This window comes from Argopecten irradians, chromosome 3, assembly GCF_041381155.1.
Source record: "Argopecten irradians isolate NY chromosome 3, Ai_NY, whole genome shotgun sequence".
Taxonomy (NCBI): Eukaryota; Metazoa; Mollusca; class Bivalvia; order Pectinida; family Pectinidae; genus Argopecten; species Argopecten irradians.
The window spans coordinates 45,218,426-45,243,066 of NC_091136.1; the positions used below are offsets into that span (position 1 = coordinate 45,218,426).

The 24,641-nt window shown below is 35.3% G+C and overlaps 1 protein-coding gene across 1 annotated transcript in view; it reads right to left on the minus strand.

Moving 5' to 3' along the window:
- Positions 1 to 24,641, minus strand: part of LOC138319698 (kinesin-like protein KIF26B) — a 255,993-nt gene that overhangs the window by 41,001 nt on the left and 190,351 nt on the right. The window contains 3 exon segments of the mRNA XM_069262843.1: positions 7,818 to 7,906; positions 7,908 to 8,294; positions 23,651 to 23,774. Of these exon segments, the coding sequence (XP_069118944.1) occupies positions 7,818 to 7,906; positions 7,908 to 8,294; positions 23,651 to 23,774 (600 nt within the window).

A 24,641-nucleotide genomic window follows, 5' to 3' on the forward strand; every position in this document is an offset into this window, starting at 1 on the left:
GCGAGGCTATGGGAAAGGATAGTCGTTAAACACTGCTAAAACTTTAACTTTCTATCGGCTTTTAGGACATAAATGTTGAGTTTACCAAATCCTCAACAGTGAGAAACATCAAAGCGATTGGCCAAAATATATCTGGATAAAAACTTGATAAATCACTAGATTACTGACTAAAATAATTCTCTGTTACTTTGTGTAAGACCAGGCTGAAGTCCTTGTGAAATGCAGTACTTTCAAAGTGCATGTTTTATATTCATTATTTTTTTTCAGTGATCCCAGGGTTCAATAGGTGGAAATGGCCATAAATCACCTCTAAAGCATACAATGATATCTCGATGTATAATGAATCACCATCATATATCTATTCCACGCTAATTTCTCTGCGACATGCAAATTTGTAAATTGCCGTACAAATAGACAGAGAAACTGTAAAAATCCCCTAACTAATGAATGTTTATTAATTAATAATTAATCACCTTCGACCAATGGAGGACCATATGCCTGTACTGGCTAGGGATGAAATGCTAATGTCCCGATAAGCATTGTCCAAGACTAAATAGACCATGGGACATATGGTTTATGTGGCGCCCCCTAGGGGCTGAAACTGGAGTTTATCACTGAACAATGAAGCTTAGCCTTTGCCAGGTAACCATACACCTGAACAAACACACACCTGACTCAGACCGTGATCACTTAACCTAATTTGTTAATTACAGTCAAAGCTATTTGAGGTAATCAGTTTGTATTTTTGACCTGTCCTGAACTCCAAATGGACATCGACACCGCTTTATATGTTCCGACAGAATACATCAGTTAGACTTGATGGTATTATAATGAGTGTCATCATCGCTAACCCGTACAATATGATACCCAAACGCTTGGCATGACAAATCCCATATAGTTCCTCTAGTTAACTTACAAATGATTGTCTCCAAAAAATTATTTGTGTCTTGATAAATCTGATCTGCCCCAACACTTGATATGTTCACGAGGCAATGAACTGCAGACAGACTATGTCAAAAGATTATTTACAAAATGTCTAAATTCTATGGCAAGATTGATTTCTTTTGGAAGAGTTGAAATTACAATCTCCCTCTCCGATACAATTTCTGAAATGGCTTACATGATTTTAAAAACAAAACTTTCAAAAAACACTTCTAATTAAATTTTGAAATAAGAAATTATAAACAAATCTCCAAAAAAAAATTCAAATTGTTTGTTTTTTATTTGTTGCTTTTCCTAATGTCACAGCACTATGATTACTCATGCGAAATTCCCGTAGAAAAATCACGAACTGATCATTAATCCCCGGAAGATGAGGTTTCCACAGGTGGAACTCATTTTTTCTTCAAGTACAAAAATAATCAAAGATTTCATCAGAAGAAAAGCATTTAATGGATGCAATGAATGGGGATAGGAATAAAGCTATACATTTAAATGTAAACCTACAGCTCAACAACTGATGATGGGCAATTTGTACCATTATGCTGCGACATGAACGACATGAACGTCACTTATCTTAATAGGAAATATGAATAATAACATTAAGTCGTTATCTTGGTGAAGCTTTACTAATTAATGTAACGAAGTGTAACAGTGACTCAACACTGAGTAAGATTTTGACCTCCCCCCCCACTTCTATCTCCACTCCCCATGAATCCATACTCAATCTATAAGTAGGTAACACCCCTCCACTCACCTGACCCCCCCCCCCTTTACCACAAACCATATTCTATAAGTAACACCCCTCCTGTTACCGTACCCCCATACACAAAAAGTACCCCTCCTCCTGATACAATCCATGCTCCATGTATGATTTTAAGTAACAGTAGCATATATTCCCCTTCCCCTACAATCCATTTTACATACTATATGATTTCCCCCTTCCCTGAGATTCATATTCTATGAGTAAGTGTATAACACCCCCTCCTCACCCATACAGAAGTAAATTTAACCTCTCCCTGTATAGTGGTCAGTGGTCAGATGTCTCTGGACAGACCCCAATAACTATGGTAGTTAGGTGATCATTAATTGTAAGACATGTCCCATGGGTTAATTCTATATGAGCCTTCCTAACTCTGACATTAACTATTATTAGTATGTGTCATGGGCTGTTGTCTATCCCTGGGTTTGACATATCCAGTCTTTCCTAATGCAATGTTTAGATCTATATCATTAAGGTAATTACTTCCAAAACATTAATTAATTTTAATTACTTAATATGTTTCAATACACAAATCTCCTTTTTGATTTTCTCAATAACTGCATCAATTAACCATCTACTATATATAAATTATCTTTTATCTTTTCACCAAATTAAGCCTCGTTATTCATGCTCCTATAAATGTATACTAGGTATCTTCCTTTCTTTGTGTCATTAAAGTCAATACCATTTTTGTAGTTTTTTTTATCTTTGTTTCCTTCACACAAAGTAATTGTGGTTTTCATCAAAATTTTTACTTTATTGACTTATTTCACCCATCAACAGAATTGATGTGCCACTTTCTGATATTAACACTTGTAAGGTACATCTAGCTATTGACATTGATGTAGATGATCAATTTCAGTCTTATCTTATAGCACTGTACTGTCCTACTGACACATTCTGACATAGACAACATCATCAATTGTTGCTTGTTTCATATTTTTGTGCCTACAGCCTTTAGCCAGACCATTATGAGAACATTATTTGTTGACACAACTTTATCATATTAGAGCTACAAAGGGACTATTAGAATTGTACAATCAGCTAGGACTGGACAGGGGAGCTAGCAGTCCCTTATCACATCTGTCACAACTTTGACAGGACCAATTGGGGCCGAAAGATTAATAGGAGACTGAACATTGACTCTGGTAAAGTACCTGAATGACCAATGGTCATCTTGACCACCTCGCCTGGTCAAACCAAAGCAATCCACAGCAGCAATGTCTATTTTAGCTTCTGTTCAATGGTGGAAAGCCAGCCCAGCAACAGTGTGCAACCATCAATCTCTCTTGACAACCAAATCAAAGCCAGGACTTGGCCATAATTAGTCATCCCTGATCTGTAATCACTTCAGACATTTTCGATTCAGATTTCTGACAATTTATGATAAATATACTCATATAACTTGTATACCATTGATAATATTATAGATATCATTTTCCAAAAGAAGCAAAGTGTAAGAATATGAAAAATATTGATTTAGGTTAGCTTGAAATTATCTTTAACTTAACACATTTTCTTGGATTATTTAACAAAAATTGCTGAATTAATCCCATCGTTTCCCCATACCATATAACATTTATGGACAATATTTTTATCAGTATATATCAAACACAATAATATGTATAGCAGCTAGGGCTAAAATTATTCATGAAAAGGACCTTTTACAAAAAATAGCACATATCTAAAACAAAAATCAGAAAATGTGACATTTCATATTCGCAAAAGGGGATGGACAAAAATTCATCAGAAATATGGTTGGAAAAAATCAAAGCAAAAAGAGGAATGATTATTTCGCTAAATACCATATCGTGGCTAATGTATCTTTGAATTTTGTTGGTATGTGTCATCGTGTGGTTGGATTATCTGAATGGGATGAATGAGTAAGATCATCGTATAGCATCGTATGGACCCGTCTTTCAGTCCTGACAATAACACGCTGACCCCTATTACCCCCTTTTCAGTGTCCTGTATGACACCGCATGCATATGCATGTGCACAGGAAATTAAACAGCTTTTCACACTCCGTAGGAGCACATACTATTCAAGGTCAAAGTTCACACAAAGCAATCACATGATCGGTGTAAGTGATGGACAGATTTTCATCAGACAAAATTGGATTGATTGTCAGAAATTAGCACTAGGGATATCCCTTTATCAGGCCTGGACCACTCCAGTGGGAAATCCCAGGGGGCCAATGGAAAACCTCTCCAGCAGTCACACAAGACATTTAGCAATGGATTCCATGTTTTTACACAGTTAAGAATATAAACTTGACTCCATTTGATTTGCAATTACAAAATAATACTTTAGTTTGAAGGGTTATTTTATGTGAGAAAAATCAAATAAATTAAATAAATATATAACTTAAAGATATATCATTAAATACCATTTGTAACCAAGTTAAAATATTTTTACACTGATGACTTAATTCTTTCGACAGAGAGTGATGCTACCTTTGATTAAGATAATCTCTCATTAATCTTACTTTATCTTCATGTTTACTCAAAGCAAGTGATAAGGCTCCAATTTAGATAAGATGACAAAAATCTTTATTTAGAATATCTACCTATATAAACTACAATAGGGTAACATCAGGTCCCTTTGTTACTAGGGATGTGTGCTCCCCCCCCCCCATACCAAAGGACAAACAAACAAATGACCACTTAAAACATTGTCCTTCTCTGAAGGAGACATTATCGATATCATGTTGTATCCAGGCTGTAAATGTCTATGTATTTGATGTCTAGATCATTTTATTACTAATAACTGACTTGTTGAGTATATAAAGTGTTCAAGTATATTGCATAACACATTCTGCTATCCTGATAATCCAAATCAAATATGTGAACATTTGATGCTTCACCTGATGTGAAACAATATTCCATCTACACATAATTAATATAACATTAACTTCAAATTTTTTTTTTTTAAATGATATGGATAAAGTTTTTCCCAAATTTTTTTTTGTTCCTGATACAAAACTGAAGTGCACAATGATGAGTCTTTGCCAGCAACTGAACCGTAATTGATCCAAGGGAGATAACCCAAACTACTTAGACATTTTCTTTGAGGGCTAGCGCTATACTAAAGCATTTGGTATTATGAATATGTCAAAAGTCACACAGAAGTTTTATAACAGGGAAAAAAATTGGATGGGGGACATGTTGAATACCACACATAATTATAGACATGGGGTCAAAAAGTGCAAGTTTGACACTCAGTGAGTTTCCACAGCCGTCCCACTCAGCTATCATCCAACTTTATCTTCAATGCTGACCACAAAATGTTATATTTATTTTTTTCATAATAACTGTCAACACCTTAGGTGTATCTTAAGATAGAATGACATCTTGAATGTGTAATTTCAACTCAGTGACATTTTCTTGAGGGCAGAAAGTCGTAAATTTCAACAGTCGATCATGTCAAACTTAACCAAACAAGGTTAGAACTAGTAAACATACAAGTCTCAAGTCTTTAGCCTTTAGGGAATGTGGCTATCATTATCGTAACACCTGATATTTTTATTAGTAAACTCATTCATACTTTCTGCTGACCACAACACTGGGTTATTCTCCCTGGGGACATAAAATCGGAGCTAACAAGTTTCCTATGGAGAACATGTACATCAATTCCAGGGGGATGTCTTGTTGTACACTATTGATGAACAATATATATAATTGTGACACAGAAGTCAAAGACAGCATCCCATGAAGTCAACTCTATACACATTTTATATATACAAATCCTGAATACCATAAACTTTTAGCTAACATAAACAATTTAACATTATCATGATCTGAAAACGACTACTACATTATATTATTTTTAATCTTTATCAAATCACCATCTAAACCGCCGGTAACATCCTAGTTGTAGTTTTATAAATTGCATCTTTGAAAAACTTATGATATGATCTGAATAATGTGTCCAAATAGATTTTTAACCATATACATCAATTTACATCTGGTGAACGAGTGCAGAATAGTTCAAATTGATATATGTTAACATCTTAAAATTGTAGACTTAATTATCAATTACAGAACATTTCTTACATTTGATCTACATGTCAAGGGTGAGTAGCTGGATTAAGTGTGCAAACAAAAACTAGTGTAACTGATTATGGACTTGACACAACTTTGACACCAGAAATAGTAAAAACATTTATAAGATACTCAAGTAAATCAAATTAAAAAATAAACATTTTAATCATATCAACAAACAAGCTGTTCTAGCTAGTACAGTGGAAATGTAGAAGTATAATGTCATGAAGTGTACTTCATGTCCCATGACTGCATATCAAGCATCGATTGATCTTGATCGTAATCAACAGTCATACTCAATTTTTTTGTATACATTGGTCCAATGAAACATCTTGATACAAAAGCAATCAATCTGGGATTCAAATCAGCAAAAAATATCTGAATCCTTATCAATCATCTGCTTAAAAAGATGTTCAGACTTGCATCTAGATGAAATCAAACAAACAGACCGTTCTCCGATTGATCGTGTTACTAATTGTCATGTGATATTGGCTAGATATCACCGAATGGATAGGAAGTCTACATCGCCATGATTGGCTATCACATAACCAGTCGAGCGACACAATCGCATGACATCATCTTTTCGAAAGTAGTAAAGTAGCTGAAGCCAGTTATATTCCTACTCCCGAGGGAGTTAAGTATCCCAGAGCACCCCTCCCCGACAGCCCCAGCTTCGATTTATTTCTGTTACGATGCTTATCCTGTAGATAATTACGACCTGTGTTAATTATCGTGATTACAGAATGAGTCATTCTTCCTCATCTGGCCAAAAAAAATTGATAATCTTTTGTGATTTATAATTTCCATTTTGGCATTTTTGATGTTTTGGTACACTATGGAATATAGATAATCCATAAATCTACAATAGTAACACATTTTATAGGTAAATAAATCCATTTCTAACTGTCAATATATTTCCAGAAATTTGATTGATTTTTGAGTTCAATGATCACAGATGTCCATCTACGATTGTTTACTTATAGCTGAACATCCATTGTAATTAATCAACTGTCATTAAATATTTAAACTTCAACAATGGATACAATGACCGCTGGCTATATACCACACAAGAGCTCTAACTACTTAATGTCAAATATTGTAAACTGATCGTAAATGTGATGGAGCATGCTCAGAACATATTGTAGAACTATTATGGGATGAGCAAGACTTAAATTAGAACACAGAGAATTATGAAATATCTTTTATGCTAGAATTCTTCTTTGATTTAGTGTCAGATTTCTTATTCAACAACATATGCCAGATTGCACATGCATAACTTGCATTTGTGTTCATGTTGCCGTGAGCAATAATGAAAAGCGGCATAACGACCTAGTCTGTATTTATGCATTTTAAGCGTCCTGGCAGCGTTAAGTTGCAAACTCAATAGCACAGATTTTAATATTCTTATTTGTAATGCTTGCTCTGCATGAAAACGACATTTCAAAGTGGAATTATTGAATAATTTGTCCTCTTTGCAACGATATAACATGTCAAAGATGGTTCTAAAAGTCGGTTTTATTTTCCATTGAATTTCAAAATAAGTTTGATGAGCACTTCTTGATTTATTCAGATCTGAATTATGGTGAATAAAAGTAAACTTTGAACTCTCTAAGCATACACATTATTACATGACAGCTAATCTTAGAGAATTCTCCTTCATTATAATTAAATGCTGTGAATAGAAAATGAATTATATAATGAGAACTTTATACACGCATTTCTGATCATGGTTGTTCCAGGACTGTGCCATTTAATTCAGTGCATATATAACTACAATTTTGTAATTATATATATATTCCAATTTGTAACGCTTACATTTAAGTTATTAGATGATATATAACATAAGTTATTAGATGATTTTAACACCTATAACATGTAAGTTATTAGATGATTTTAACACCTATAACATGTAAGTTATTAGATGATTTTAACACCTATAACATGTAAGTTATTAGATGATTTTAACACCTATAACATGTAAGTTATTAGATGATTATAATACCATATATATATAACATAACACATAAGTTATTAGATGATTATAATACCTATGTATAACAAAGCTGACTTACCTGGCGAAGAATGAAGCTGCTGCTGATGTTGCTGGGGGCGGGGATGACATCCTACTTAAGGAGGACGTTGACGGAGAAGTGGGAGGGGGGCGGGGGTTGTTGTTGTGGGGGAGGCACTGTATAGTTCATGTAAGGGGTTGTCACATAATGCTTTCCTTGGGAGGAGCTCATTTGCATTGCATAGTGTCCTTGGGGTAGAGAGTGAGGCTGCATGGCCATGTTGACCCCTGGGTGCATTCCCCCGGGGTGGGGCACTACTTCCATATGTTGCTGTGGCTGCATCTGTTGATGAAGCTGGGCCTGTTGTTGCATGTGTATCTGTTGTTGTACATATTGTTGTTGTTGAAGTTGCATATCATGTTGTCCACCATGCAACGGCACCACAGGATGACCATTGGGCAGTCCTCCCTCCATCATATACAGCTCGGACGTGAACATCCGACTGTCACCGCTGGATGGACCCCGTGCCGCAATCATCTGCGAGAAGCAGAAATCGTAAAACATTTCAAACACCTTGAATCACTTTTGACAAAACAGTTAGTCATTTTCACACATATAATTTGATCACCCTTGACTTTTGTATGAGAAAAGTCTTCCCTAAAGCCAAGTACAAACACATGTTTGTAAGAATTAGTTCACCACTATCCCATGTTAAAGCTCCGATAAGAACCTTGAGTCACTTTTTTTCTGTGGCGATATAAACTGTCATAATTATGCATATATATATAAATATGATTACAAGACGTATGACTGTACCAAAAATTTAATTACACAAAAAACATGTTGGACATGATATTTTTACTAGCGCATTAAATTTCTTCAAAAAATCTTTAATAGTTGCGTGAGTGCATTTTGTAAATTTGAAACCAGAAACATATGGACATGAAAAAAGAGGTGGTAGTTTGTCTGAAGATCTCATGGCACACTAAACCCTGTACACCACAAAACTATACAAAACAGAAAAAAATACAGGTAAAACAAATTTAATAACTTAATGGGGCATAAAATATTTCAATATTAAATACGAAACAAAAATAGAACATAATGATTTTGCTGAAGTAAGCACAAACTATATGGCAGTTGTGGTACTTAAAACTAAAGGGACCTTTAAAAACTTAATCAATAGTTTGTGTCAATGTCTCAAACACCAAACTTAAAGTAAATAAGTATCGCTTATTGACTGAAATAGCAAAAGGTGTAAAAACACTGAAACAATTATTATTGGTTTCAGATTTCTGAAGATAGATCTCTCCACAAACTGCAGCTATCATGTTGCTTCAGACTGACAAAGAACACCCACAAATTTAAAGGCATGTTCAAGTAGGCAATGATTAAACTGAATAAATGCAAATAAGGTAAATCTACATGACACATGTTTAATAGTTGATATTGACACTTACAGATTTTAAGGTACATGCATCATATTTCAAAACGTCAAAAAATATAAATGTATAATATTAGCAGTAAGTATGAACATTACAGGTATATATATAACATTTATAGTGTATCTGCCATGGTCCCTTAATAGCTTAAGTGTCTTATCAAAAGTTCATCTGCTGAAAAATGTATATAACTTTAAATAAACAGAACTGCACCAGAATATCTGAAATGCTAAGTGTCTTTTTATCGTACATATTCTTGTGCAACAAAGTACAAAGTTATTAAAAAACCATAGAAGTAATGTTACCAACTTGAAATAAATGAGAGGATGAATTCATAAAACCAGATCTGTTTTGAGTACTGTATAATCTTTGTATTATGTGTGGTTGTAGATATGTGTAACTTCACACCTTTCAATGTATCATGCCTAGGGGATTCAGCAGTGTAGCTAACATCCATGTAGTGTATAAAATCCACAGGTTGCAGAAGAAACATAAACGAAATATCAATTAAACTGTGCATCCATTTTAAATCATCTTGATGTCACTTAAATACCACATCACATAATTAAATCCAAAATCATTGAGAAATTGCCACAAGGTCTAAGAGAGTTAATCAAATGCTGATAAAATTCATGCCTGTTTCCATCCCAAAGGCCTGCTTCCATGTGAGTACACTGATCTAGTAGTGGTAAACTTCAGCCTGGGGTCAGAGTTCAGCTTACAGTGGCTCATCTAACAGAGGTCATGGGTCAATGTAATGGTCCATTGGTCATGCAGACACAGGTGACAGCTGACCAGCAGGGGATGACCACACTGTGAAGTAAGATATCACCTTGATTGCCATGGACAGTGGTCATTATGATGACCATATAGCTCCCTAATGTCCAATAAACTAGGGGCTGTCCACCGAGTTATGAGGGGCAGGTGTAGGATGGTGGCCAGAGACAGTCAGCATACTGGGGTGTTAGCTAGGCCAGGGGCATCCTCAAGTCTTTGTGGCATGGGGTACAGTACACTACAGATTTAATAGATAAACAAAAAATCCTTTACTCCAGCGCTGACATAAACAGAAGCACCCCAGCATCCTAGGAGTTTAACAAGACATAAATACCAGCTCCTTCAAATCTTATAAAGCCAGACTTCACAAAGAACCTGTTTCATTTCATGGTGAAACAAACACCCTATCAAACACCTATAGTATTTATATACATACTGCTCAACTTTCAACATTTTCTCCTTCCCACCAGCCAATTAAAAATATTTATGTATTTCATTAATGTGTTTTAAAACAAAGATTCCTGCATAATTAGGTAGATTTATGGGGCTATTTTGAATAATAATTGTATACACATAATTTATATATAGTTCATTAATAAAAGAAGTATTGTTTTAGAAGCGAAAGAAAAAAAAATCATCTGATGAGTATCAGGTTTATGTATTCAATATATATATATCTATTGAAAATTAAATTCAAATATTAAAGGGATCAAAACCCCCAATCTGGAAATTGAAATTGTGTAAATAATTAAGGCGATACATACAAGGACAAAGTAGAAGTCAAGCTTACAATACTTCCAAACCTGTTTGATTGGTTGAGATGAAATTTATTCTACTATTGAATGAGGTGTGTACTTAATTACACCCTTCCTTTAGTAAAACCACCTGTTGACCATGCATGCAGCTCTGACCCTGTTGGCCCCTAGGGACCCAGAGTCACCACACAGGGCCTCAAATTACAGCCTTTACATAACCCTATGACATAACTTACAAGTTGTATACCTGCTGATATACAAGGGACTCTAGAACCAGGGGTCATATTTCACAGATAAGGGTACTTATCTGGCCCTTTGTAACTTAATTATCTCCCCTGTCCACTTATCACCCCACTCCCCTCACATTATAGGGCTGGAGTGGATGACCCTTCACATGTCCCTTTGATAAATTACCACCTAATTGATAATTGATTAACGATTACTTGAGTGAACCTACTCTTGATTACGTCTAGCCGTGTATAATTAATGAGAGAAATCAAAAAGAGACCTCAATGATCTTGATTTCTTTTATAGACAAACTAAATATTTACACAATTAACACGTTCCATTGTTTCTTCAAAAACATGACCTTTACCATTTTACTAATTAGGGAAAAAACTAATTATTGTTTTAAGTAATCGTTCAAATCTAATGATAAATATTTATTTGTGTGAATATGTTAGATGATTTCAGCGAGTGACATTTAGCCACCAGGGAGAGAATAATAACCAAAACCACCTGTACACACCTGTAACGAGGCGCGATTCTGTGCATCAGATTGCTATGGTTAAGTACCGTTATCTTTAATTGCCAGACAATCAGAAGTGTTTACCTGTGGCAGGTGAATGTCACATTACTGTTTCACACGCAATCAACGAGAAATGATGTACAAGACATCCGATTCTAATTCAGCTATAACTGACATTTCCACACCTAATCAATTATATTTATGCACCTGCAACAATAAAACTATGAGATTAATTTTTATACAGCATAATTGGTATGCTGCATACGGCTATATATATAAAATGACCAATAGAGTTTATAAATCATGTGATAAATAATAGACAATACATTATCAAAATGCTTTACTGTTATACAGGTGTGGTTCAAACCTCCCAAATTTTACATATATATCTATATTTACATGCTTATACTGTCCACATGTGCATGTTTCCATATAGTTTACAACCTTTTTGACTAAACTTATTTCTTTCTAATCCCTTTTCCTATATTGAAACACGCCTTGTGTGGCAAGCATTCTTATGACCTTGATCTTATAGTTTAACGTCAGAAAAAAGGCCATTTCGAGCAAAAATGATGAGGGCCATTTCACCCATCCTATTTAATCATATACACGACACTGAATAAAGAAGGAGAAAACAACACTGAATAAAGAAGGAGGACACAACAAGCTCGTAATAGTTACAGTCCCCTAAACTACCATTTTCTCTGGTTTGTGGTACATCTATCTGGGGAAGTCTATCATCTTCTGGGATCATAAAAATCTGCTTTCTTTTCATACCGATCAGCGAAGTGTGCACAACTGTTACATAAAGAGAACAAACTTCTTGGTGGTGTCTGAGGGGTGGTATGTGTACAACCGCACAGATTATAGGACAAAGTTTACACTTCAATGATTACAAGGTCATGGCCCATTGGTTATAGACATGAATCAACCCTCCCGTTATTACAATCGTTATTACAATCGTGTCTACCACATGATAATGCAGCGAAAGTATTCATACAGTGCATTATTGTCATAGCTATATACCTCCTGTATGGTACTGACAATTGAATACAACACAATGGTTTATAAATATGTCAGTTTTCAATACATATACTATAATGATCTTATGTAACTTTCAATCTTGTAGACATTTCACAGCGAAATTGACATTTTGATGACGTATACATGTATATTATTATGCCGCAATTTTAAAAGAAGAAATGTAGCAATTGTTCCCTTCAACTAGTGTCACACAAATTACTTTACCAATAATTTCAATACATCTATACATTTGTTCTTTTTTGGGCCAAAGTTCCAAATTCTGATAACAAAATCAATAGAGAATGCATGATCTCCCTTCTGATATTGCGAGCTGCCACATGGATCTGCCCCAGATATGGAATTTGACCTCAATATGGTGCCTAAATTACTCATGGGTCCCCTGTCCTCCGTCTCTCAGATAGGCTATTTCCTTAAGTATAACATGCTGTCAACTGTATTACAGTTTTTTAATGACAATGAAATGAGAAGTATGGTTCTGATGGTTACCAGGGAAACGGTTTAAGCGCCCAATCATAAACAAATTACAACTCGCAAGGAATCGGTGTAATGGTCAGACTATCAAAGCAATTAACTTATCATATTGCTGAAAACCTTCAATCGTCATCAATCAGCTTAAGATGACTTCATTTTTGTTTAAAACAAAAAATCATAATTGGCAAAAAGAAAAAGAACAAAATTTGAAAATTAATGACATTTCCTGTTTGCAATCTATTACCTTAATTCTGTATTTTTTAAAGTTGGGATAGCCAAGGACTGACTGCATTTAAATAAACTCTGATATGGATCTTTGTACACTTGGCCTAATTACCATTTACCATGTGTAGAATACCAAAATCATTTGAAGCAAATCTTTAAAAAATTCCAATAAACTTTGACCATTATTCCATATTAAATTCATTATGTCTGTGATTTCTCCACAATTGACACATCCTTATATACCACCAAACAAGTGCACCCTCTATCAGACAACCAAGCACACCCTCCATCAGACAACCAAGCGCACCCTCTATCAGACAACCAAGCGCACCCTCCATCAGACATCCAAGTGCACCCTCTATCAGACAACAAAGCGCACCCTCCATCAGACAAACAAGTGCACCTTCCATCAGACAACCAAGCGCACCCTCCAAGTACACAGACTGAATTAAGTTTTATTGATTTAACACAAGCATGTAACTTCCAGTTCAAATCATGTCATAAACATCATTGCAAGAATATAAAGCGAACACTGCATCCTTCAAACTCTCGCCCCAACATCGGCTAACTGTTGCAGCCTAGCTAGTACTATACACCAAAGACTCTTCTATCACTCAATGGCGAGTCCAAAAAGGTCCAATAGCTTTCAGTACACATTTTAAGTCCTGTCCATGTGTCAGACAGGACAACATCCCATCCAGGAGTATCATTACCACATGGAATTGCTCCATTGAATGTTTATTATAGCATCACCTATAGATATGAAGTTCACAAGCCACATGTCACATTGCTCCAATATAGCCACACATCTGATGTACTATCTACATTAAATAGCTTAATTATTGATTATCAACCCATGATACTACTTCATCACCTTAATACTGAACAATAAGGAAACAATGAATAAATATAGAAAAGTAAACCTAAATAATTTGTCCCCAAATCCTGCGGGTCTATGTAACACCCTGTACTGATACCTGAATGGTATACCTGTCCTGCTTTGTCCAGAACCCATGTGTGTGTACTGAGCTAATACTACCACAGTAAATAAGAATATTGTCCAATCCTATTATCCTTGTCCGATACAAGCAAATGACATGTGCAACTGTCAGTATATCCAAATACAAATACTAACTGCATCCTCCAAGCTTCATGCAGAGGTAATTGTGAACATTAATTATACAATTTATTAACTGAAATGTTTCCTAATTATAACTCTCTCCTATTACATTAATCAAGTACATTTTTATTTTTACAGCATCCCCTCCTCCCCAGTCGTCCTGACATAAATTGATACCCTGGATATTTCCACCCATACATGCTAAGATCTCCAATCTTTACAAAGTTTTAGGTCTGCACGATACCCACTATTTCAAGACAATCTGTTGATTTAGTCGCTACTGAACAAATAACGTCTGCAGATTCAATACATTGGTACAGTGTAAACTGGGTAACTTGTTGATAGCTATGTAGACCAATATACTCATGTAACGATGAATACAAAATCTCTATTGAAAAGCATCTCATATAAACATTCCTAGTTAAAATGTAAAAAATACTTCTCACTTCTTTATGTTAAAATGATTACACAGGTATTTGTCGAATTCTGAGCCTCTATCATATAAATGAAACATCTTCAAATGTGTCTTTATTCTTTTGATACAAAGCGTAGAAGTACGTTTATTACCCGACATGAAATATCACATATTGCTTATATTTCTTATGATCATTCAGGTGTGTCATAGACACAACACTCCCATCACACTTCATCAGGATACCACAGGCCTTTGTGTATTGTCACCTTCATTGTCGATTCATCAAAATCGTCTTATTATAATTATACAATTTAGGCTCTGCTCGAAAACGTATATAATCTGATACACATGGATGTTTTCATAGACTGGTAATAAAGCAGAAAATGAATATAAAAGCACAAAGTTTTAATTAGCCATGAAATCATCATCAAAAAGATTTAAGATTCTTACCTGTTGGCTTTCAAAACCCTGCTGCTGGTGCATTTTTCAATTTTTTTATCAATATATATTGATAAAATCTACTTTAATCTGCTTAGGTCCTTATCATGATGCATACATTCACGAATCCGTACAAATATATCCTCGGTAGATCCCAGTAAACATGGGGCCTCTATAAGGCCCAATCACTCTTTACGACTTCAGATTAAGGCTGAGCGATCCCTTTCAATACTAAATCCAAGTTTAATGTTTCAAGTCTATACCTCCAAGTTATTTCCTTCCGACTGTTTCAAGCATTGGTTTATATATCCACAGAATTCAATCCTTAAGAAAATCACATGGATCCTGAAAATTTTCTTTAGAAATAAATTTCCATAAGATAGCACAACACTGTACCTCTTTTTAAAGTTGATTGCAACAAAGTTAGAAATCCGCCAGCCTCTTTAAAACTTTTATCCCAGCGAGATATTCCATCACGTAACTTGTCATATTCATATAACAGGTAAATAAATCCACAGGTATCATAAATGAATCTGTTGTGCTGATTTCACTTGTCCATTAGTAGGTATATGTTTGACACCTCAGGTAACTGCCGCTTGGTCTTGCCAGAGGGGATAATCCAGGTCACAGGGAAAACTCCTAAACTTTTATAATCTCCTTCATTCACAAAATATCCAGCCATTGTATCCAACGCATCAGTACATGAATAGTCGCATCGACCACGAGTCAAGTCACCGATTTAAAAATTTGAACTCCCACCATTACGGAAGGCATAGTGTGTACGGCATATATACACCATACTTGTTCTTAAGCGTCTTATACACTGACATTGTAGCACACAAACCCCGTCGCTTGGCTGACAATCAATGGCTTTACTCCACTTGATACCCAGGACGTGTTCGATTCGCTTTAATACATACAGAGCATTATATGTATCGAAGGGAGCAAGTCCTGGTCGGGGGTTTAACACATTGTGAGCATCCAGAGCGTTCGTCAATCAATGCGCCTATGTAACGACACCATGTGCACTGTAGCGAGATATCTAAAGTAAGAAAGCCTGCTCATAGCCTACCTGTGTCGAGTCGCTCATCCGTTTAAATACACACACTTTAGATGCAAACATTGATGGGTAGCCCTTGAAAAGGCTAACAGGCAATTGTACCTGAAACAAACAATAAAGCAAAAAACGGGACTGTCCTCGGTTCATGATGATACAGGAAGTTGTCACATCCCCGGACACCCGATATAGCGATGAATATTGATTGTCTTGTCTATGACAAAGACGCCGAAACATTCGTGGCACATCAACGATGTACCCCACACGCCTAGATGCACTCACCAAGTACAAGCTTTCAATAATACTGTTCACTCATATTTCACAATATGGCTTGATGTGTCAAATTTCCGGAATAAAGTATCACATATATCAAAAATATCTCAGTTTTTTTATGCTTTCTCCTCTTAATTATTCTGCACCTAACCAACTTGTGTTGTTTACTCTTCATAAAAGTATAATTGTACACGGTCTCTGATTAATTCTACTAATGGATGCCTATTCATACTTGAAGAACCTGTGTTGCGAAGCTGCAGCATGTTTGAGACTTAACACCATGATTGTGAAACAATGTCCATGTTTACCCTCTACGTGTACGATCCTTACAAATGTGGTCCTTTTGTGACTACCATGGAAACTTGCAAAGCTAAAATATGAAAGGATGGCAATGTTGGAGAAAGGTTCACAATGGTGGTCACGAGTAGCAATTGTCAGGACGGCAAACCATGCAGCTATACAGACCACCGACAACGGCAGGAGGCAAATATTTGCTCTAATTAACGATTATCACAGACATGATAATGAAAATAATAATCACAGTTCTACTATTTGGTCTTTGCAGATTATAGAGTTATCTGCCCTTGCATTTAAATATCCTTATTTTGAAAATTGATGATTTTAATTAGATCCCTTTGTTTCAAACCTCAATGACAATTAAGATGTCAGGTTGAAATTAAAGAAATATAAAAGTCTGTCCACGACACAGAAATAAGTCATCAGAGTGACTGCCTGACGTTATATATTACCTAACAGTTCTGTCTGTTTAAGATGTGCTAGATTTAGGCGATATATGGCTGACAACACTCAAACTTTTTATGCTTCCTTTCGGCTCCCTAATTCATTGATTAAATTAAATTAAGTAAAAATATTCTGTGGTATAATCTCTGCATACTAATGGAATATGCTGACCACTTATTTATTTTCTGAACTTAATTTATGCAAATTATGCAAATTTCGCACATACTTATGAAATCAATTACACGAATGTGAGTGGGAGTGAGAAGATGATATTTACCAGCTGATTTCCCTTTATTGTCATCCTATTGTTATCTTGTTCCAGGCATTTGAAGACTTTAATTCCCCTCCTAAACTACACCTAATTTACACACTCTAACACGCACGCGACACCCACATTAGGATGACAATTAGAAGGGCAACAATATCTTTCACAGAAACAAAATTAAATCGAAAAGTGATGAAGTTCACCACAACGGGCAGGATTTGCACAAACGCTTTTGTTGATGTGCATGAAGCATGAGTGGTCATTTCTTTATGAATCACTAGCAAGTGCTAATGTACTGGTCATCTGAATGGTCAGTCAGTCCCTCAAATGTTGCATGTCAAACAATTAGCTGCTGCAGTTTGCACAGGTCATAAAGTAATGTAGCCAATTTCTTTTTACTCTGATTCATTCATGCATGATGTTCTGCTGGACATGGGGAAATGGACATCCGGTTTTATAAACACAACACCTTTGTACTTTAATGCAAATTTCACTTTCCCTTGTGCATAATCCATCAGCATTAATTTAGCCACAGGAAGTGGTTTCCATTTTTTCGTCTCTTATAATTTTCATCATCGAGAGCTGTCAGCAACCTAAACGCCATACTCTGTAGGATTCTAATGACCTTGACAGTGTCTGAAATATCAACATGACGTGGACAAAAGATCTGTATAAATATTCCGAGGACTCGCAAATTACCATGTCCTAACCACATGGCACTATCTTTATCCTCGGTTCTGCCGATGTGAATATTGAATATATAAAAATATGAAGCAAACACAACTGTATTCAGGAGCTGTCTATTAGAGGAGCGACGCTGTCAGAAATACTCATTTTACTCTACAAATGATGAAACCCTCCCTATACACTCATGTACAACTGTGACATATGAAAAGCTCTAGGGACATATTTTATATTTAGAAGCTTCCATGAATGAAACAGATTACTTTTCCCTGAACCTGTCAACAGAGACCATTTCTTTGCTGGTTAAAGGACCATCATTTTCAACAGAACCTGCCTAATGTGACCATCTAATTATGTCTCTTTACCATTTTCTATATCCTTAATGAATCTGTCTATATCATAAACCAACTAATAGTTTGCTGACAACAAAGCGATTTATTAATTACATTTATACAATAGCATTAATGAGTTATGTGTACCCCATTCTATTGTTTCACTAACATAATAAGCCCCCCCCCCCCACTCACCCCGTCCTCTATAAAATACCCTTGGTAAATCATGTACTCATTTCCTGTGATAAAAAGTAATGCCTTTGTTCTATGAGCTGCGTATCACTAGATTTAGATAAATTTCATAGTAAAATTGATTGTTTCTCCACAAAACAATGAATTTGCTATAACATTTCAGTTTATCTTATCCAGGAAATTCCTGTTACATTAGATAAACATTTGAAATTAGATGAAAACATTTTACAACAAATCGCCATATCTTTTTGTTACCGCGATCAATCAACACATGAACCAGAATTCTGTGTAAAAATGACAGCTTCATTTTGTTATAATGTGATAATTTCAGTCATTTTATAACAATGTTTCGTTTTTTCATAAGGCGACACCTGAACACTGTGCCCTTATCATTTGAAACCACCATGGAACGTGCACATTTACAAGTGCAGCATGCAGACGACAGATTAAATTGAGCATTGCGGTGGCTTCTCCGGCCTTAATAATGGCCAAATAATATTGTTAACGCTTTGTTACATCACAGAAAAACGGTTTACAAATACTAATCAAGTCATAATTCTGTGTAAATTTGCCAAATCTGTAAAGTCATTGTAATAGGTTTTCTCCTCATGTTTCCAATGTAACATGTGCAGTATCATTTCCTCTGGAGGACGTTTAGACAGCAAGTTCAAAGTGCCCGCAGCAGATAATCGGAATAGATAATGCAGTGATTTTCTTTTATGTTGGTCTAATGCTTTCATAATCAGCGTTTTCAAACATTGCTAATTGTTTAAAATCAATTTGCATTGTGTAAATGACAAAAGCTGCAAGCTGAAAACTGACAATGTTTGGTAATTGTCTGACGATCTGTAATTATTGCACCCGCGGTTCACATTAATCCCTTCCATGTGCAGCGCTTGATGACAAATAAATTACGCTCAATCAGAAATCAAACAAAAAATCAAATCAAAATAGGCGGATTGCTTATGCAATGAAAACATGAAAATGGAAATTGACATATTTTACGAAAGACCTATAATAACCTGTCAATATTGTACTGAGTTCGCGATTAATAATATTTAGAATAGCTGCAATTGTAAACCAATCAAAAGATATTCGATAATACAGCATTGGATGTGACATAAAATGAAAGATTGTCTTATCTTAAACTAAGATGAATAGATATAATATTCCTCAACTGAACAAAAATGAAGTCTTTAATTGTACATGTAGCCTGCGGTGGCTGAGTGGTTAAGATGTCCTGTATTATTACCCCATGCCCTCCACTTCTGGGTCACAAGTTCAAAACTCATGAGGGGCAGTTACCATTGGTACTTACATGGTGTTAGTGACCGTAGATGGTAGTTTTTTAATGTGTACTCCGGCTTTCCTTCCTAACCTGACATCTCCTTAAACGATCATTGCTGTTAAGATGCCTAACCAAATTAAACAACCCAAACCATATTTTACTGTAACCTGACCTAACAATCAAAGGTATTTTAGACTGAGAAATATGTTTGTCGTCCTGATTCTTTTATTTGTATAAAATACAGATATAAGTGTATATATACCAGCGTTAAGCATTGTAAATCTTCATTTACAACAGAACAGAGCATTCACATTATTAATTTGGAGGACAGTTGGCATTTACAATCAACATTTCTTGTTAGGGCATTTACAGAAAATAAAACCTAAGATCGGGAAACCAATCCGACGTTATGCCTACAGGTAAATAAATCCTTCTTTGTTTCTCCCTGTTCAATATGCCCGACCTACGAGTTTTATAACTACAGCACCTGTCAGCCAGACGGCAAACTTTACCTGAGGGTACAGATTCTTACTGATATAACGGCTTGATTAGGAGGATAGTACCCCTTTCTAGGCAATCATTAACAAAGCTATAATGATATGCTTCAATGGTATTTTTCTATTTCAATTACAACCCTTAAATATCTATCTATATTCTTCAGGAAGATGTGGATTTCAGTTGCAATTGTTTTAAGGTTGAAAAAGTCTATTAGAGTGTTGTTATAGAAAACAATATCAATGTCCTAAAAAGTTATTGCTATTCTATCAATATTTCCTCCCTTCTCCTCTCCTCCCGACTCCCCCCTCCCACCACTCCTCACATGCCTTCCCCTACCCCCTCCCAATTATATCTCTAATTTAACGTGTGCACTGATTTAGCTATCTTCGGTAATTTTTTTATCTAGCATCTTTATATACCCACCAAACATTATAATATGTAGATTTAGATCAGAAGATGGTTTTATTCGTTTTTATAACACGTGTGAATATATTAACTCATGGGGCAATAACATATAAACCAGTTGTGACCGGATCATGGGGCCAGATTATCATCTCGAAATCTGTCATTTGGGAGTTGACAATTTAAGGGACAAAGAATATACCCTTTAATATGTATAACACCCATCTGTTCCAACTTTGTTTTCACATCTGCATGCACATGTCCCCCAAAACTCTTTCTTTGATTGAATCTCAACTCCTGTGGCAATACAATTTTTCAATCATTCTTCATCGAAAACATCATCAATTACTTAAGCATTAATTTTGGACAAGTTCATTGGTAACATTGAATTAAACACATTTCAGAGCACCTAGGATTAAAATCTTCATAAAAATTCTTTAGATTTTGGAGTGAAACCGATATCTTGTGAACTAAAAGATTACTTATATTTATAAAATTTCAATAATGAAAATGAAAATGTTTTTGTCATATCTTGTGCCAATGACATGAAGATATGTATCTTTTTTATTATCTGTATTAAAAATCACTTTTGTAAAATGAAATAGCCATAAATCAAGCCGAACTTTTATAGGTTGTAAGCATGAGGAAAATGCTGAATAACTGTTTGGTCTTTTCTTAGGTCTCATCAAGTATGAATATTAATGAGAAGAAATGAAAGCATACTGTGCTAGATATTAATTTGTCTATGAAATAGATCTATCTTGATAATAATTTCATCTGAATATCTACTCAATGGAAATGGTTATATCTATCATTTAAATCTTAACGTATATGTAACTCTTTTAGTTTTGATAAATTCCATATATGTTTGTAAGATTTCATTTTAATATCAAGCACCTTATCACAGATTTAACTTTTTCAGTCAGATGCTGCAATGATTACACGAACATGTTCAGAATTAGAAAGGTACGTTTAGCAATTTGTATTTAAATCATTTTGGAATGTCACAGCTACACCACCATGACTGGTATACAGAATTTTACAATTGTTGTTGTTCCTGATTATTATGAAGCGAAGTAATAACAGGTTTACATGGCTTCTGCACACAAGTACTAAGTCTGGGTATGGATGGACAAGATATGTCAACAACCTTGTTTTATCCTCTATTACCAACAATTAAAGTGAAATTTATTCCAGTTGGTTCTCTGAAGCTAACACACTTGTTTTTACCCTAAAGGTATATGAGTTTAATATCCCTGCTGTAATACATGGTTTAAAACTTGTTCATTAAACCCCATTCACTGTAAGATCTCTTTCAACCATCCATCTTGCTAAACGACCAATTGAAGTGCATGATTGTATGCTTTAAAACAAAAACAATTTTACAAGTTTTTGACATGTTGCTTAAACTAAGCCAATACACCCAAATCCAAGACTGATATTACAGAATCAAAACTCTGAGTTGAACTCATAATGTTGTGTTTGGAGCCTTGACAAAATTACAAACAAAAATGCTTTTCTCTCAGAATCTAGTTAATTGTCGTCTTTTCTTGATTTCTGGAGTAAGACAATGTTTGCTAATGTATATCATATAAAAGGTACATTAAGTATCTATTTTAGAGACTGTAGGCTGTAGTTACACCAAACAACCTATTGAGAGTGATTTTCTGTTGCTATACACTTAAGAAATTGCAAGCTAATCACAACATTAAAATTATTCAAAAACTCTATAAAACTGCCTCAAGTACTTAATCAAAATTCACTAATTAATTTCCTTACAAAAATATGTTTTGGAAGCTTGATTGAGATGCTTCCCAGCTTTTATAGTAACATGGAACCAGTGATTCTGGCTTCAAAGCTCTGAATCAATACCAACTGTAACGTTGGAACACAGAGATATAAAATCCAAAAGCAGAGACTGGTGCCACCAAGCTGAATCCTTCACTCCCAAGAGAGTTTCCAAGACGACCATAGTTTTACTAAATTTCTTGTTTGGAACTAAAAACTAATAAGGGTTCGGCTTTTTCACTTTATTTCTGGCTCTCTGATGTTTTGAGAAACAATTAAGATTTCAGACAATGTGCCCCAAAACGTTCAGTGAAATAATCCACTGCTGTAGCTGATGTTCTTCGGAGGTCTAGCTACACCAAACTCAGTTCTTAAACAAAAAATATGCAAATCACCACTGGGACTAGTTTGAGTTTGTATTTTCATTGTGTGATACGGCTCCCTCGGGCCAAATAGCTAGGTTCCTAATAGAACCATCTTGTTAAATTATATCATTCAGGGTGGGCCTCTGAGTCGTACAAGCTTTTTTAATGTTGTTGCTATACAGATATTTACTTTGATTATAAACTATTGTTATGACCACCCTGGACAGGCAGAGTTCTGAGATGGTATGTTTCTATGCACAAAAGGGCCATCCTCATGTTTGAGCAACAACACAACCTGGACAGATTAAAGGTCCCTTTCCAACACCACGGGATGTTTTCATTTTCTGCTGTTGTGGTCTTACTCTCATTACTTAATTGAACTCTATGAACTTTTATCTCATTTGCAGAAATGTTTTTTTCTTCACAGTTAATAGCAGAAGTACCATTCTGCACCTTTTGAAGCATTTATGCTCATTCCCGTATAACTTACCTTCAAATGAACAATCACTTACCTGCTAAGGAACACACACCTTACCTCGTTATTTTACCTGTTAACGAGCACACAGTTCTTACCTGGTTATATTTCTTCGGACTGGTACGGTTACTTGGTGGCTGGTCATAGTAAGTTTGTTGTTGTGGTGACACACCTACAGGTGACGAAGGCATGTAACCTATATGTTTACCTGGCCTCATATACCTGTAAATAAACAAAGATATAAACAGTTAAGACAATAGTCACAGTTCCAATTCCACTTTCAGACTTGTCACTCTACCACCACCCTATATAAAAGTAATAATAATACCACTCCATGAAAGCTCCACCCATAAAACTAAAATATTCTTTTACTGCTTTTTCTCAGAATCATTGATCAAAATGCAAACAATTATCAACTAACTTGACCACGCACAATGCCCCTGCATGTAATATTAACATCATTTAGAATAGCAATGTCTTATTTATATGGCCAAACCCCTATTGTAAGTGTTGTAACACCTGCTAAACTAACCAAAGGAATGGTGTATAATACCAGCCTTCTGTACCCAACAGATAAACCTATTGCGGATGTCTCGTCAGAGACGTTGATCAATCAATACAGATTTCAGATCCGTTATTGGTGAAATAAATTACAGGTAAAATTTAATTACCCGGACATTTGTGATCTGCATCTAACATTTGTAAAGGTGTATAAGGAAGGTGAGAAGGGACAAGAGTAAAGGACAGCTACACAGTGTGAGCCAAACATCGGTCAATTCTACCTATTCACTTTTTAACATCCTCTAAAACACTATCAGTCAAGGAGAACTAAAGCATCTCCATATAAATGATGTATCGATACAATGAATATCTTGTCAATAAATGTTGGAGGAAGATTGTGGGAACATTAAAGGTATTGATGCTTACAGCATCTCCATGATAAGGCGGATAAATGGCTGCTGCGTTAACAACAGGTAAATGGTTCAGTGCCTGATCTGCTGGCGTGTATTAATCGTTTCCGCTAGTTATGGCCTCCTTCCTACTTAGACCACACTTAGTTACAAAAGGCTGTGTTGACTCAGACGATGA